This window comes from Lithobates pipiens, unplaced genomic scaffold (genome assembly GCF_037356315.1).
Source record: "Lithobates pipiens isolate NorthernLeopardFrog02 unplaced genomic scaffold, aLitPip1_a1.2 Scaffold_23, whole genome shotgun sequence".
In the NCBI taxonomy this organism is placed as follows: Eukaryota; Metazoa; Chordata; class Amphibia; order Anura; family Ranidae; genus Lithobates; species Lithobates pipiens.
In genome coordinates this window covers 112,517,519-112,535,465 of record NW_027507785.1, presented here as the reverse complement: position 1 = coordinate 112,535,465, position 17,947 = coordinate 112,517,519, and the positions used below count along the sequence as shown (strand labels likewise).

Here is a 17,947-nt window from a genome sequence, read left to right as displayed (position 1 = left end):
CACCGTGGCATTGTCTGACTGGATCCTGACCGGATGCCCCTGCGGCCTCTGTGACCATGTGGAGAGGCACCGCCTGATCGCCCGAAGCTCCAGCACATTGATCGGCAGGCGAGATTCCTCCTGCGTCCAGTGATTCTGGGCCGACTGTACGCCCCAAACTCCCCCCCAACTGGTCAGGCTGGAGTCCATTGTGATCACCATCCAATGAAGAGGAATGAACGACTTCCCGGACCAAAGGGCCGGAGACCTCAGCCACCAGAGCAGGGATCCAAAATTTGACAATCCAGAGATAACAGAGATTTGTCCCATTTGGACAGGATCTCTTTCTGCAAGATTCGAGTGTGGAATTGAGCATACGGTACCGCCTCAAAAATGGCTACCATGAGACCCAGGACGCATGCAAAAATGGAGCGATGACCACCTGCGGGACACCAACAACTTCACTGTAGCTTGAAGAGTCTGCCGCTTGTTGGAAGGGAGAAAGACTCTCATCACTGAGGAGTCCAGAAGCAAGCCCAGGTACTCCAAAGGCATTGAGTCGGCACCAACACCGACTTCTGGAGGTTCAGTACCCAACCAAACTCCCAAAGAGTTTGCCTGGTGATTGCCAAATCCTCCCTTAATTCTGAGGTGGAAGCTGCTCTCAGAAGGGGGTCGTCCAGGTAACCCACGATTGAGATTCCTCGTTGCCTTAGCAAAGCCAGAATTAGGGCTAGCACCTTGGTGAAGACCCTTGGTGCCGACGCTAGGCCAAAAGGGAGAGCTACAAATTGGTAGTGCTCATCCCCGAGAGCAAATTGCAGAAACCTCTGATGCCTGATGCATATGGGGACATGCAAGTATGGGTCCTTGATGTCCAGGGATGCCAGAAAATCCCCCTGATGGAGTGCAGCGACCACGGAGTGAACTGATTCCATCCTGAACCTTTGAACTTTCACAAAGCTGTTGAGGGCCTTGAGATCCAGGACCGGATGGACCCCTTCCTTCTTTGGGACTACAAACAGTTTGGAGTAGAATCCCTGGAATCCTTCCATCATCGACACAGGCACTATCACACCGCGCAGCAGCAGGTCCTGTACTGCCCCAAACAGGGCTTCCCGACGAGCCAGAAGAAGATGAAGGTTGGAGGGAAAAAATCTGCTTGGCGGACAACAAAAACTATCTTGTATCCTGATGAAACCAGTTTGCATACCCACTGGTCAGAAAGTAGGGAGGTCCACCGAGCTGCAAACTTCCGAAGGCGAACCCCCACTCGAGAGTCGGGCAGGGGCGAACCTTCATGTGGCAACAGATTTGCTCGGTTTGCGAAACCAGGAACATTTTTGTCCCTCAGTGGGCACCTTGTCGGACTGGGAACGCTTACCTGCCGAAGTCCGCTTCTGAGCGGAAAAGGAAGGCCCTTGTCTACGGCGTGGCTCCTTACCTTTCCTGGACTGTGGGAGCAACGTACTCTTTCCCCCAGTAACATTCTTAATAATGTCATCCAACAAGGCTCCAAATATGAGAGTAAAAGTATTCTCGCGCCTACCAATGTGTCCTAAAACTAGTGGGGTTGCAGCAAAACACCGGCAGGGGTATACACCCTCCCCAGATTAAGTGATAGTGATTAAGAAATGGTGTTGCGCTCCGACTACTTAGATCTAATTAAATTAACATGTACTCAAGTGACAACCAAAACAGAAATAAACTAAAATGTGAAACTGCATGTTTAAATAAGCTCAGACAATGTGCATAAATATTAAAGTGCAATAAACCAGGTCACATTGTGCGCTTGACAAAAAACTTGATATGAAAAATCCTCTATAGATGACAGTGAGATGATATTAAGTATATATCCAAATATATAAATGATATGAAAATAAAAAAAAAAAAAAAAAAAAAAAAAAAAAAAAAACACAACTGAGTGTCGTTATAAAAGTGCAAAACAGATCAAAGAATACACAAAATACTAATAATCCATGTGTAGTGTATCACGTGTCTGAACAAAATACTAATAGTCCATAAGCAGTGAAATGTGTGTTTGAGCAAAAATTCCAAAAACAAAAATAAGGTGAACTATAGTTATATGGAGAGCATATCCATTTAGTGATAAAATGCGTCCATTTGATGATCAACAAGGCAGTATCCTGCGTGCTCCAAAAGCAGGGGGTGGATTCCACCAGTGCTCCTATGCGTATAATATCCTCACACTAGGTGCAGTAATTACCTTACCTTACTGCTGTAAGGTAAACAGCATTTCCAAAGTGACGCTTGTTGTCCAATGTAGGTTCAGTAGGTGATGTAATCCTGGACTCTCATTCACCATGGGCACGTTGTAACATGCAGAGAAAGCAAGGGGAACACTCCAATAGTGAAGTACGTATTCACAATTTATTGGGTATAAAACGAAGGTAAGGTACTCACATTTAAAACAATAATAAAAGCACAACTTAAACGAACGCGTGTCACGTTCGCGCTTCCGGACGTCACTTCCGGTGTCCTTACTGGCCAATTGTGTTCCTACGCGTATCGTCAAATGACTTCATCAGGGAATAACAACTGGGGTAAGGGCGGACGTATAAATAGTGTCAGTAATTAGCAGCCATTTTTGTGAAGTCCATTGTGGCCCCATCTACGGCCATTTTCTCGTGGGCTAATATATATAGAGTAATGGTCAACGGACGTGACAGTGGCAGGAAATGTGCAAGCCTCACTTGCGATCATTTTGTGGGGGTATTTTTTATTGTAGATGATCATTAACTGTTATAGCCCGCTGGGAAATACCCAGGAAACATTATTCTTATTGGCGCAGCCCCAAAGGTAATAACAGAGCAACCCTTCTCATTAGCGCACCTGCGCAATAACGTTCGTTTCTAAAATGACATCTAGCATAAAACAACAAGAAAGAAAAGTATGGGCAATACTGGACGAATATATTAAAATTGAAAGTGATTAAATAAAATCAAAATAAAAGCTACACTAGTAAAACCATAGTCATAAAATTATTATGTGTAAGAGATATCGATAATTATATAAAATCTTAAGGTGTGTGGTATAGCATGGCCAATAATTGGGAATCAGCTATTGGCGATATAAATTATCAACAGGTCCATCTAAAAAGCAGTGATGTCTAGGAGGGAGACAGTGATCTAAAACACACTTACGACTATTTACTAGATCACTACCAGTGTATAGACTGAGTGGTATGGGAAAGAATTAAAAGTTATAGCTAAAATTGTGTGTATATGAGATCAACAATATATTGGACTAGGATGTAAGAATTCCATGATAACGGCCATCATAGATGGTCCTAACGGGAGTCATAATCGATCTCCAAGAGTAACACTAAAAACATAGACTAATTAAAAAAAGGGGAATAGAATATATATAAAAATAGAATAGGATAAGATAGAATATGTAAAAATATCAGAATCACTCTGATATGAGCGTTATAGTTTAGTATGAGCGGTAGTCATAATCGATCTCCAAGAGTGACACTAAAAACAGAGACTGAGTAAAAAAAGGGGAATAGAATATATATAAAAATAGAATAGGATAAGATAGAATATGTAAAAATATCAGAATCACTCTGATATGAGCGTTATAGTTTAGTATGAGCGGTAGTCATAATCGATCTCCAAGAGTGACACTAAAAACAGAGACTGAGTAAAAAAAGGGGAATAGAATATATATAAAAATAGAATAGGATAAGATAGAATATGTCAAAATATCAGAATCACTCTCAATTTAGGAGAGGACACCGGAAAGGAGATCCAAAATTCACATAATAGTAATTTTAAAACATCCTAACAAAAGAAGCTTATAAATAATGTAGTCAAAAATCACTAATAAAACAATTAAGGTCAAAATCAATATTGAGTCCCTGGGGCGCAAAAGTGTCTAAAGTGAAAATCCATCTAGACTCTGCCTGACTTAGTGTTCTGACCTTATGGCTCCCTCTCCAATGTCTTTTGTAGGGTTCGATACCCCAAAACATAAGCTGGGTAGGGTCCTTGTTATGGTGTATGCAAAAGTGCCTGGAAACGCTGTGCTTGTCGAAGCCATTAATGATGTTTTTAACATGCTCTTTTATTCGTACCCTTAAAGGTCTTTTGGTGCGGCCTACGTATTGCAAGCCACAACTGCATTGCAACACGTACACCGCTCCCTCGGTATTACAGCATACGAAATCTTTTATTTCGTACGTGTTCCCAGTGCTTGTAGACGTAAAATTAAATTTCTTTTCAGCTGGGCGTTTTGTTTTTAAGCATGCAAAGCACCTTTTACATGGGAAGAACCCTTTACCAGTGAAGAAAGTCAGGCCTGTGGGTGGGGGGTCGGGGACGTTCTTGACTATCTTGTCCCTTAAAGTCATTGCCTTTTTGTACACAAATTTAGGGTATTCAGGCAACAATTCCTGTAAGTGTACATCTAAGCGTAGGATGTGCCAGTGTTTTCTGATAATCTTTTCAAATTTCTTGTGTTGAGCGTTGTAGTTTAGTATGAGCGGTATCCCATCCGTCCCTCGTGCCGGGGTGGTTTTATCTCTAATTAGAGTGGTTCGATCCATATTTTCGACTTCTGTAATTTTCTTTCTAATGTCTTCATTGTCATATCCCTTATTTATGAACCTCTGGCCTATCTTTTCAGCCTGTAGGTGGTAGTCCTTAGTGTTTGTACAGTTTCTGCGTAATCTTATCAGTTGACCCTTAGGAATATTACACAGCCAGTTGGTGTGATGGCAGCTACCTCTTGGCAAGTAACTATTCCTATCGACATTTTTGAAATGGGTCTTTGTATATAATTTGTTATTATTTTGTGTCACTTCTAGATCTAGGAAAGATATTGATCCGGTACTCACTTCCCAGGATAGTTTAATGTTTCTGTTATTAATATTTAGTCCTTCCAAGAATCTAACTAGGCTGGTTGTTTCGCCTCTCCAGAGTATCAGAATATCGTCTATATACCTTTTATATATAGCCAGTTCTCTGGGTCTGTTAGTGTATACCGCTTCCCCTTCCCATTGGGCCATGAATAAGCATGCCACACTGGGAGCAAATTTGGCTCCCATCGCCACTCCAGTTCTTTGATGGAAGTACTCACGGTTATGCCAAAAATAACTGTTTTTAAGGCAAAAGTCCAGACATTTAACCAAATATTTACGCTGGGAGCACGACAACGTGCTGTACTTTCTTAGGCCCCATTTTACAGCCTCACAGGCTTGATAGTGTTGAATCACCGTGTACAATGAAGAGACATCAACTGATGCCATAATCCAGGGTCCTTCCTCTTCAGGTAGTTCTTCTAATATTTGCAATACCTGCTTCGTGTCTCTCAGATAGGCTTCGGTTTTTGTGACCACAGGTTGTAAGAATTTATCTATGTATTCCCCCATTCTAGAGGTGAGGGAGTCAATCCCATTCACTATGGGCCTAAACGGGGGATCAATTTTATCCTTGTGTATTTTTGGTAAGGCGTAAATAATCGGAGTCCTGCATGCCTCTGGAATCAGGTATTTGGCTTCTTTTTTACTCAGGATATCCTTTTTCAGCCCGAGGTGAACTACCTGCTCAAGTTCTTTCCTACATTTAAACATGGGGTTCTTGGTTAGTTTTGTATATGTAGTGTTATCTCCTAGTAGCTTCTTCATATTATCGCAGTACTGTACTTTTGAGAGGATGACAATTCCTCCGCCCTTGTCGGCGGGTCGGATAACGATATCTTTCCGCTTTGATAGTTTCTTAATCCCATTTTTCATAAACTTGGGATCCTCACGCTTCTTGATTTTTAGGTCCTTGAGATCTTGTAGCACTACCTTTTTGAATACTTCAACATGTTTATTATTGGAGACCGTTGGGTTGAACACCGATCTATTCCTTAATTCACTATGTGTCACATCCTGATCCGCTACCTGGATGCGTTTTTTGATGGGATTGCTCGCTAGATATTTTTTAATGTTTAATGTCCTAACATATTTTTGTACTCCTAGATACGTCTCAAATTTGTCCATATTCTTAGTGGGAGCGTATTTTAGCCCTTTATCGAGTACACCTATTTCCTCTTGAGATAAGGGCTGCCCACTCAGGTTGAAGATCCCCTCCCCTTTCAGTCTCTTCTTTGCCTGTAATCTTTTTCCGGCCCTCTTTCCTCTCTTCTTGGTGGACTTCTCCTTATGTCCCTGGTATCGTTTGGACGTCTCTGTGGGTGAGTCTCCATACCTCTCCCTAAAAAAGGCCTATTCTGATAGGCGTCCTGATAATAATTTTGGCTTCTCCCGTCTCTATTCTCCTCATAGTGGTCCCTTAATGGGGCATAGTGATTGTACGTCGGTACCGAATATTGGTCATGAGAGTAGGTATGGCCCTGAGGTGGGCCCCAACTGTCTCTATGGCCATTTCCATAGTTGTGTGGTGGGCTCCTTCCTCGTTGTCCATATGCTCCTTGCGGTGGGCCTCTGTTATCTCTTTGGTCATAGCCCGGTCTGTTGTAGTTATTATTTTGTCCCCTCCTATTAGAATTGTTATTGTTTTTCCAGTATGGTTTTTTACCTCCATTTTGTGGGGTCTGATTGGGGTGAGGTGGTCTCCTATCACTCCTCTGTGGAGTCGAATAATTATAGTCATTTCGGCTCTCTTCTTGTCTCGGATATCTAGAATACATAGATAAATTCTTACAACCTGTGGTCACAAAAACCGAAGCCTATCTGAGAGACACGAAGCAGGTATTGCAAATATTAGAAGAACTACCTGAAGAGGAAGGACCCTGGATTATGGCATCAGTTGATGTCTCTTCATTGTACACGGTGATTCAACACTATCAAGCCTGTGAGGCTGTAAAATGGGGCCTAAGAAAGTACAGCACGTTGTCGTGCTCCCAGCGTAAATATTTGGTTAAATGTCTGGACTTTTGCCTTAAAAACAGCTATTTTTGGCATAACCGTGAGTACTTCCATCAAAGAACTGGAGTGGCGATGGGAGCCAAATTTGCTCCCAGTGTGGCATGCTTATTCATGGCCCAATGGGAAGGGGAAGCGGTATACACTAACAGACCCAGAGAACTGGCTATATATAAAAGGTATATAGACGATATTCTGATACTCTGGAGAGGCGAAACAACCAGCCTAGTTAGATTCTTGGAAGGACTAAATATTAATAACAGAAACATTAAACTATCCTGGGAAGTGAGTACCGGATCAATATCTTTCCTAGATCTAGAAGTGACACAAAATAATAACAAATTATATACAAAGACCCATTTCAAAAATGTCGATAGGAATAGTTACTTGCCAAGAGGTAGCTGCCATCACACCAACTGGCTGTGTAATATTCCTAAGGGTCAACTGATAAGATTACGCAGAAACTGTACAAACACTAAGGACTACCACCTACAGGCTGAAAAGATAGGCCAGAGGTTCATAAATAAGGGATATGACAATGAAGACATTAGAAAGAAAATTACAGAAGTCGAAAATATGGATCGAACCACTCTAATTAGAGATAAAACCACCCCGGCACGAGGGACGGATGGGATACCGCTCATACTAAACTACAACGCTCAACACAAGAAATTTGAAAAGATTATCAGAAAACACTGGCACATCCTACGCTTAGATGTACACTTACAGGAATTGTTGCCTGAATACCCTAAATTTGTGTACAAAAAGGCAATGACTTTAAGGGACAAGATAGTCAAGAACGTCCCCGACCCCCCACCCACAGGCCTGACTTTCTTCACTGGTAAAGGGTTCTTCCCATGTAAAAGGTGCTTTGCATGCTTAAAAACAAAACGCCCAGCTGAAAAGAAATTTAATTTTACGTCTACAAGCACTGGGAACACGTACGAAATAAAAGATTTCGTATGCTGTAATACCGAGGGAGCGGTGTACGTGTTGCAATGCAGTTGTGGCTTGCAATACGTAGGCCGCACCAAAAGACCTTTAAGGGTACGAATAAAAGAGCATGTTAAAAACATCATTAATGGCTTCGACAAGCACAGCGTTTCCAGGCACTTTTGCATACACCATAACAAGGACCCTACCCAGCTTATGTTTTGGGGTATCGAACCCTACAAAAGACATTGGAGAGGGAGCCATAAGGTCAGAACACTAAGTCAGGCAGAGTCTAGATGGATTTTCACTTTAGACACTTTTGCGCCCCAGGGACTCAATATTGATTTTGACCTTAATTGTTTTATTAGTGATTTTTGACTACATTATTTATAAGCTTCTTTTGTTAGGATGTTTTAAAATTACTATTATGTGAATTTTGGATCTCCTTTCCGGTGTCCTCTCCTAAATTGAGAGTGATTCTGATATTTTGACATATTCTATCTTATCCTATTCTATTTTTATATATATTCTATTCCCCTTTTTTTACTCAGTCTCTGTTTTTAGTGTCACTCTTGGAGATCGATTATGACTACCGCTCATACTAAACTATAACGCTCATATCAGAGTGATTCTGATATTTTTACATATTCTATCTTATCCTATTCTATTTTTATATATATTCTATTCCCCTTTTTTTACTCAGTCTCTGTTTTTAGTGTCACTCTTGGAGATCGATTATGACTACCGCTCATACTAAACTATAACGCTCATATCAGAGTGATTCTGATATTTTTACATATTCTATCTTATCCTATTCTATTTTTATATATATTCTATTCCCCTTTTTTTAATTAGTCTATGTTTTTAGTGTTACTCTTGGAGATCGATTATGACTCCCGTTAGGACCATCTATGATGGCCGTTATCATGGAATTCTTACATCCTAGTCCAATATATTGTTGATCTCATATACACACAATTTTAGCTATAACTTTTAATTCTTTCCCATACCACTCAGTCTATACACTGGTAGTGATCTAGTAAATAGTCGTAAGTGTGTTTTAGATCACTGTCTCCCTCCTAGACATCACTGCTTTTTAGATGGACCTGTTGATAATTTATATCGCCAATAGCTGATTCCCAATTATTGGCCATGCTATACCACACACCTTAAGATTTTATATAATTATCGATATCTCTTACACATAATAATTTTATGACTATGGTTTTACTAGTGTAGCTTTTATTTTGATTTTATTTAATCACTTTCAATTTTAATATATTCGTCCAGTATTGCCCATACTTTTCTTTCTTGTTGTTTTATGCTAGATGTCATTTTAGAAACGAACGTTATTGCGCAGGTGCGCTAATGAGAAGGGTTGCTCTGTTATTACCTTTGGGGCTGCGCCAATAAGAATAATGTTTCCTGGGTATTTCCCAGCGGGCTATAACAGTTAATGATCATCTACAATAAAAAATACCCCCACAAAATGATCGCAAGTGAGGCTTGCACATTTCCTGCCACTGTCACGTCCGTTGACCATTACTCTATATATATTAGCCCACGAGAAAATGGCCGTAGATGGGGCCACAATGGACTTCACAAAAATGGCTGCTAATTACTGACACTATTTATACGTCCGCCCTTACCCCAGTTGTTATTCCCTGATGAAGTCATTTGACGATACGCGTAGGAACACAATTGGCCAGTAAGGACACCGGAAGTGACGTCCGGAAGCGCGAACGTGACACGCGTTCGTTTAAGTTGTGCTTTTATTATTGTTTTAAATGTGAGTACCTTACCTTCGTTTTATACCCAATAAATTGTGAATACGTACTTCACTATTGGAGTGTTCCCCTTGCTTTCTCTGCATGTTACAACGTGCCCATGGTGAATGAGAGTCCAGGATTACATCACCTACTGAACCTACATTGGACAACAAGCGTCACTTTGGAAATGCTGTTTACCTTACAGCAGTAAGGTAAGGTAATTACTGCACCTAGTGTGAGGATATTATACGCATAGGAGCACTGGTGGAATCCACCCCCTGCTTTTGGAGCACGCAGGATACTGCCTTGTTGATCATCAAATGGACGCATTTTATCACTAAATGGATATGCTCTCCATATAACTATAGTTCACCTTATTTTTGTTTTTGGAATTTTTGCTCAAACACACATTTCACTGCTTATGGACTATTAGTATTTTGTTCAGACACGTGATACACTACACATGGATTATTAGTATTTTGTGTATTCTTTGATCTGTTTTGCACTTTTATAACGACACTCAGTTGTGTTTTTTTTTTTTTTTTTTTTTTTTTTTTTTTTTATTTTCATATCATTTATATATTTGGATATATACTTAATATCATCTCACTGTCATCTATAGAGGATTTTTCATATCAAGTTTTTTGTCAAGCGCACAATGTGACCTGGTTTATTGCACTTTAATATTTATGCACATTGTCTGAGCTTATTTAAACATGCAGTTTCACATTTTAGTTTATTTCTGTTTTGGTTGTCACTTGAGTACATGTTAATTTAATTAGATCTAAGTAGTCGGAGCGCAACACCATTTCTTAATCACCAAGGCTCCAAATAGCTTCTCTCCCTGGAAGTGCAAATCCGCCAGTGCTTTCTTTAGATGCCTGGTCCGCAGACCAGCATTTTAGCCAAATCAGGCGACGTAGCACCACAGGTGATACAGAGGCTCTAGAGAGCAAGGGGGTCATATCTAAGGCCGCATCACAGACATACTTAAGGCTCTACACCAACTGGTCTGCCAGCTCCACGCAGACCGGGGAAGCCTGTTGCTTCTCCAACTCACGTTGTAAAAATTTAGCCCATTCAGTAAGCGTATGTGACACCAGGGCCGTGTAAACATGGACCGGGCAACCGCCTCAGCCCTCCTGTCAGCAGGGTCCTTGAAAGCAGGGGTCCCTTCCACCAGAATCGTGGTTACCTTATTTAACCTGTATACCGGGGGGTCAACAATCGGAAGAGATGTCCATTTCTTCGGGAAACTCTCCTCAAAGGGGTAACGGATTGGCATCCGTCTCGGGACCAAAAATTCCCAGGACCAATAGTCCACACCAGGAGCCAGGCCCTTCTCCTACACTAGGGAGAAAAAACTGAGCTGCTAAAAGTAGTGTGAGGGGCTATAGCCAGTAGGACCCCCCTCTGGGTGGTACTGTGCAGTTTTGCTGTTTTTACATGTTCTGCCTAGTCCTCTCCTGAAGGTGGCGATATAACCCTAAGGTCAAGATTGAAGATGCTGTGTCCATCAATGAACAAAAAGAGAAAAAAAATTTGCTGATCACCGCCATTACTAAATAAAAAAACATAATAAAAATGGCATACATCTATCCCCTATTTTGTAGACGTTATACCTTTTGCACAAACTAATCAATATATGCTTATTGCAATTTTTTTTACAAAAAATATGTAGAATACATGTCGGCCTAAACTAAGGAAGAAATTTGTATTTTTTAGGGGATACTTATAATAGCAAAAAGTAATAAATATATATATATATATATATATATATATATATATATATATATATATATATATATATATATATATATATATATTTTTTTTTTTTTTTTTTTTTTTTAATTGTCTTTTTTTGTTTATAGTGAAAAAAAATAAAATAAAAACACAGGAGGTGATCAAATACCACCAAAAGACAGATCTATTTGTGGGAAGAAAAAGGACATCAATTTTGTTTGGGTGCAGTGACGGTCCTTAAGTGGTTAAACAAGGCATTCTACCCCTTCCCCTTTTTACAATTCCGGTTTATCAACTGATCTGCTGGGCCTGGTAATTAATGTTTTCTGTCTACTTATTGTGGTCATCCATGAAGAGATGTTGCCGTAGACTCTAAATTATACATCTGCCTTATTTTTCTGTTGATCCGGTACCTTCTACGTTCTCATTTTTTTTTTTTAAGTTGTATATGCTCATTTGTCTAAGAATATTCTTATTCACCCCTACGTGGGTGTTTTATGTCTACCTTTTGACCACCCAATGACTTCATTAGTATGCTATGTGTATTGCTTTATTCATGTACATGCCATGTTTTCCTTCCAATAAAATATTTGGTAAAGAAAACAAGGTGCTCTCTCATTAAATGAGGTGGAGATCGTGCCCCACCTCGTCACCTCATCCAATTATAAAATGTTTTGCAGAAGCATTCTCTGAATGGCACCCATGCTGAGCAAGCGACCCTAGTGGTTACTATGCAGCAGGGTAGCTGCTCAGCATGAGACCAGAAGACAGCAAGAATTACTATAATAGTAGCGTCTACCACAGTAATTCTCTGCTTCCGCACAGATCGGCCAGGTATGGAATAGGCATACTTACAATGTAACTTTGCAGAAATAAAATAAAAAAAATGGAATTTAGCTTTAACTTATTACATAACACTTACAGGGTCTGTAACTGGAACAAATGGTTCTAGGAGCTTCTCTGTAGATTCCAAAACATCCTGCACAAGAACAAAATCTTTGTATTACATTAGGACACAAATACATCCAGTCATACATCCAAATCAGTGCCAAGAATAAGGAAAGTCTGTACTGCTCTAAAGTAACCAATCATATTTTCCCTTTTATACTCAGATCTCAATGAAGGTTGGAATCAAAATGGCGACTATGAGCCAATGGGAACTGTTTATTTAAGGAAAAACTTTGGGCTGACCCAAAAATTTAATTTGTCCATCAATCCCCAGCATATGTAGAATATATTCCTAGTTTTGTCTAGGGCAGATCGAATACAGACTAAGCCCTTGTACACACGGAGATTCCGACGGAATGTGTCCGATTGGAGCGTTTTGTCGGATATTCCGACTGTGTGTGGTATGCATCGGACTGTTTCCGTCGGAATATCAGTCGGACCAAATTTTCCAACTTGCCGGAAATATATTTTACGACAACATGCTCCGATCGGACATACTCCGATCATGTGTAGAGAATTCCGGTCAGACAAAGTGGCACGCATGTTCAGATCAAATTCCTACATCAAAGCTATTGGCTACTAACCTGAACATAGTCCCGTCGTAACGAAATAACGCCATCACGTTCTGAATGATCGGATTTTCCACCAACTTCGTCCGACCGTGTGTATACAACAGTTTCGGACAAAATCTGTCGGACAAAATCCGATGGATTTGGTTGTCGGAATCTCCGATCGTGTGTACAAGGGTTAATAATGTGAAAAGCAGTTAGATCTTCACAGAAGTGTCAGTCAAAGATAAGGGAAACCAGGGAAAAGTGGAAATAAAAATTCAACAGAAGGGGTCCATCACCTAAGGACACTAGCAAAAAAACAGGAGACTCTTGAAGTGGATGGAGTTATATGGGTACATGAGGGGGAAGTTACCAGCCATCCTGAATGTGGGTGGGTGCGCTGACTTTATCATGTATAACACAGAATCCGCATTGACCACTGGTCCTATATTATATATGATGGCAGTTGGAGAACAGCAAGAATAGAAGTCTTTTAACAGTCTTTTATCACTACTAAAATTAGCGGGGAGGAAGACTGCAGGACCATGGATACAACTTAATTCAAACTTGCCGTAAGGTGTTCATAAAATGTCTATGGGTGGTACCCATATGCATAAAATGATAACCAGATCTGGATGAAATGGTTCAGGTAAAGCAACAACCAGCTCCGGTCTATGGCAAGATTTGGAATTCAGATCTAGGCAATGAAGGTTAGTGGGAACTAACAAAAAAATGACATTATGTATATACTGTATATTCCAACCATTAAAAATCTTAAAAGAAGAATTACACTTGGGCAGCTTGCTTGTCACCAACGGGAGCCAATTCTAGTTACCGGTATTATTCATTTTCTAATGGAAAAAATAAACTGTAAAATTTTTGCAGACTATGCAGACGCCTTGAGTCTGAGCTATGTAAAATATATATATATATATATATATATATATATATGCTAAATTTCAAGAAGACTGGATAATATTTAGAGGTTGCACACTTTGATCTGTTGTGTAAAAGTAGGCAAAAAATAAAAATTTTCAATGCCAATTACTTTTATTGGGAAAACTAGAAATCACAAACTTAAAATACTATTAAAACTATACACTAAGATTAATAGGTAATATGATAGGCAAAACATGTGTTATATTAATCAACTTTGAACGATGCAATCCCTTGTATTCTGTCACGTTGTGGATCCCAAACAATTCAAAGAAGTCTTTTCTTTTATTAATAACGAAATGTCTCGGGTCTTTTCCTTCAAAAACCATGTTTTTACCCTCTAATCGTTTCACTTGCTTTTTCTTTGCAGGTTTGGTTTCTACATTTTTTGTCATATTTTCCTTAACAGCTGGAGTAATACGTTCGTCCAAAAAAGCCAATCCAAAGCTTATTTCTGACAGATACCAAAGGTGTCGCTTAGCAACTGTGAGAGCACATTTTTTGACGTCTGCATCTGGGTAAGTGCTCAAAAGCTGTAGCATATCCAAATCATTTTTTGGAGTCCATCGACTTACAATTGCCTCATGCCAAAAGCAAACATATATGAGGCTGAGAAAATGTGCAACCCATTTCATTCCTTCCAATTGTCGTAGAGGACTATTCAACGGTTTAGTGAAGAGGACAATTTTAAGTGCATATATTGCCTTTGCCATCCACCTTGCTTGATGCAGTGCTCCTGTGATCCTGAAAGTGAAGTCGTTTTTAGACCAACCTCCTAGGTACAGGAGTGAGAGTTGTAATAACTCTTTGTAGTCTTCTCTTGGATGACTTCCATCTTTTAGGACATTTTGGATGTAGTTAACCATTTTCCCTTGTTGTTCTTCTAGAAAGCCTTGAACGAGACTTTCTTCATCCAGCATTGTTGTATATGACTTCTTATCAAGTGAAGCCTACAGGCTTTGCTTTAATAAAAGTGATCAATGTGTGCAATCCCTAAATATTATCCAATCTTCTTGAAATTTGGCATATATACCTTTTACATAACTGAGACTTGGGGCGTAAGCAAAGTCGTATGAAAATCACATGTTTAGAAAAATGAAACACCTTAACAGGTATGCAATGTGGTACTTTTTCTCATGTTTATGTATAAGGCAGCTAGACTAAGGTGGTACAAATGTAAGGTGGTACAAATGCAACTCACTATGTAGAAGGCTATCATCAATATAATCAATCATCAGTATTAGAAAATAAAACATGCTTTTCCTATATGATGACACAGAAAGGGGTCATTGATGTTGCTTCCATCTAGAGGCAGAATGCATGAAAAATTAAGTGTTATAAATAATGTAATACAGAAATGCATTAAACGCATGCAGATGTGTTTCACGTGTCTTACATGTTTTTTACATTTTAAATTGTTTATAAATGCAGGGTGCAACTATGCATATAAAATCCACATAAAACACAAACTAAGAGCATGTAATGTAGCTAATATGCATTTAAATACAGATGTATGCAAGTATGAACAAATTCAATGTGAATTAGTGCTTGATACAGTTTAATTTACAGTATGTCAAATTTTACATCACCCCCTGGCTTCATAAAGTGTGAAAGGCTTTGCTACCTAAATGTCCATGCACTGGGTGGGCATTACAGTGTCTTTATATTGTGACAATGCAGATTACATACAGTAACATTTATTCCAATTCAAAAGCTGTTTGCTGGAAACTTTATATACAGCAAGAAGGATATTAAAAAACACACTGTAAAATGCATTCATGAGAATAACTGTGCCTGAAACCCATCCCCATGAAACTTAATTCATAGAGCAATGTCTGTATTAAAGGTGACAGATGCTTAAAAAATAAAAGGGAGAGGAAAAAGTTGGAAACTTTATACTAAATCTGTCTTTCAGAACCATAGGAGCAACAGACTTATTGGCAATCTGTATTGTATACATAGTCAATTATTGACATATACACATACAAGGTTTAAAATATGAAAGCTACAGTATGGGCTACCTGTGGCATCTTTCCATCACCTTTGGTGGCTTGTTGCAAAAGTTTCATGGTGTCTTCTTCATCTTCTAGGCTAACAGAAGAAATTTTATTTTCCATCTTGGAGCTTAATTGCAACTTTGCTTGATAGTCTTGCCCTTGGGGTCTGTTCGGAGTCATTCTACATGCAACGTCCCTGGAGATGCATCCGTTTTCAGACTGGGGTATCAAATGCTCATCACATGGCTGTCTATTGTCACCAGGTACAATATCAATAACCACCTTGCTGACGGTTGAAATGGACACCGCCATATTATTCACTTGTTCAGCAGGTGGTGACGATACACTGGCAGCTTTCTTCACTGGACTCTTAACTTTGGTCTGTATTAATTGGAAATGAGGATGAATTCAGAGATACAAAAATAAAAACAAACATTTAGCTAATGCAATTTAACTGGAAGTTTTTCAGGTTAGTTATTTGTAAATTTAGCACTAAGAAAATCAATGTCTTTAAATGTACTTAAACTTATCAACAGCTACATTTTGATGGGAATTAATGTCACATTTAAATCAATATATTACAAGTCTAATAGACATATTATACAAGTTGGAATTGTAACTTAAATAAAAAAAAAAAAAAGAAAATATTATATATATATATATATATATATATATATATACACATATATACATACATATACACACACACACACACACACACACAGTATATATATATATACACACACAGTATGTATATATATATATATATATATATATATATATATATATATATATATATATATATATATATATATATATATATATATATATATATATATATATATATATATATATATTTTTTTTTTGATATACATGTTAAAGCTATCAATTTAAATAATTGTCATTAATATTTTAAAGCTGAATTCCAGGCAGTTTTAGAACACAATTTTATTTAGCTATTTAAAAGGTCATTGTATTTACTTATAAATGCAACTGGTATATGTGCCTGAATTTGTGTTCACGCACACACTGACCAGCTGAACTACAGATGGGAGAGGGAGCTAAACAAGCTTTGCTGAGTACAAAGTGCTATTAGTCTAATAGAGGAAACATGGAAACGGGAGAACAGAACGACGACTTATCAGTGGGCTACTTCTCCTTCACTGTTCAATCAGGCCAGGGTCGGTTCTGGTCAGGTGGCAATCCAAGACCTGGCTATATTGTCTGACAGGGTGCCTGGATCACAAGAATTGTTAAGCAGGTAAAACATTTCACAAATATTAATTTTACATGCATTTTAACGCCTAGACTGTAGTTCAGATTTTAAAATGTTGTTACTTAATATGTAATTATATGTGTAAAAGGAGAAAAAACATTTCTTTATTACACATAAAGGCTCTGCATGTTGCTTAGTAGTACTCCTCTCATAGCAAATTGTTTCCACTGCTCACACCTATTGAAAACAAAAACCTATTTAAAGTGATCTTTTCAAATAAGTAATTTAGCAGGGTTACTGAATATACCATTGAATACAGAAATAGCTTCTAAAAAGGCACTATAAACATGGGACAGTATATAAACCTCAATTTGTTTGATACAGTATCTATGCATCTGTATAAAAAACTATAATCAAAACTTGGACCAGCAAGCATGCAAAAATTATTTTGCTATACCACCACTAGTTTCTGTAATCTTCACTCTCTTGCAGAGCAGCCACAGCCATAATAGTCACATCTGGGCTTGTGGAATGCCTGTGTCACCTGCTGCATGCTGTGGTTCCACCCACTGGCCACTAATGTGTCTTATAGTCATGCATCTGTTGGCAGCTGGACCGCAGCACATGGCGTGGGATGCAGGCACCACGAGCAGTGAAAATTGCAGGAACAGGTGGCAGCATGGGTATTAAGTCTTTTTTTGGGGGCACTTTTTTTGCATATCTGCAACATAGTCACTTGAATGCACTAAGAAATTAAATATATTAAAATACATAGTGCACCCATAACACAGGATTTACTGTGGGGAGCACTAAGAGTTTTCTAAAAAGAGCAACAAAGCAAGTTTTTTCCTTTTAAATTGCCTCTTGAATGACATTTTTTACCAGGGTTCCCTGAAGGGATAGAAGCACGAATGACTACTCTAACTTTCAATACATTTCAGATTGAACTACTGAACTCTGCCTTTTTAAACAAAGAATAG

At 38.9% G+C, this 17,947-nt stretch overlaps 1 protein-coding gene across 2 annotated transcripts in view; it reads right to left on the bottom strand.

Moving 5' to 3' along the window:
- NEK4 (NIMA related kinase 4) overlaps positions 1 to 17,947 on the bottom strand; it is a 111,509-nt gene that overhangs the window by 53,799 nt on the left and 39,763 nt on the right. For both annotated transcript variants that reach the window (XM_077452200.1, XM_077452199.1), the window contains exons 7-8: positions 15,776 to 16,132; positions 12,242 to 12,298 (exon numbers count right to left, since the gene is read on the bottom strand). In XM_077452200.1, coding sequence (XP_077308326.1) covers positions 12,242 to 12,298; positions 15,776 to 16,132 — 414 coding nt within the window. The remainder of the gene's footprint in view (positions 1 to 12,241; positions 12,299 to 15,775; positions 16,133 to 17,947) is intronic.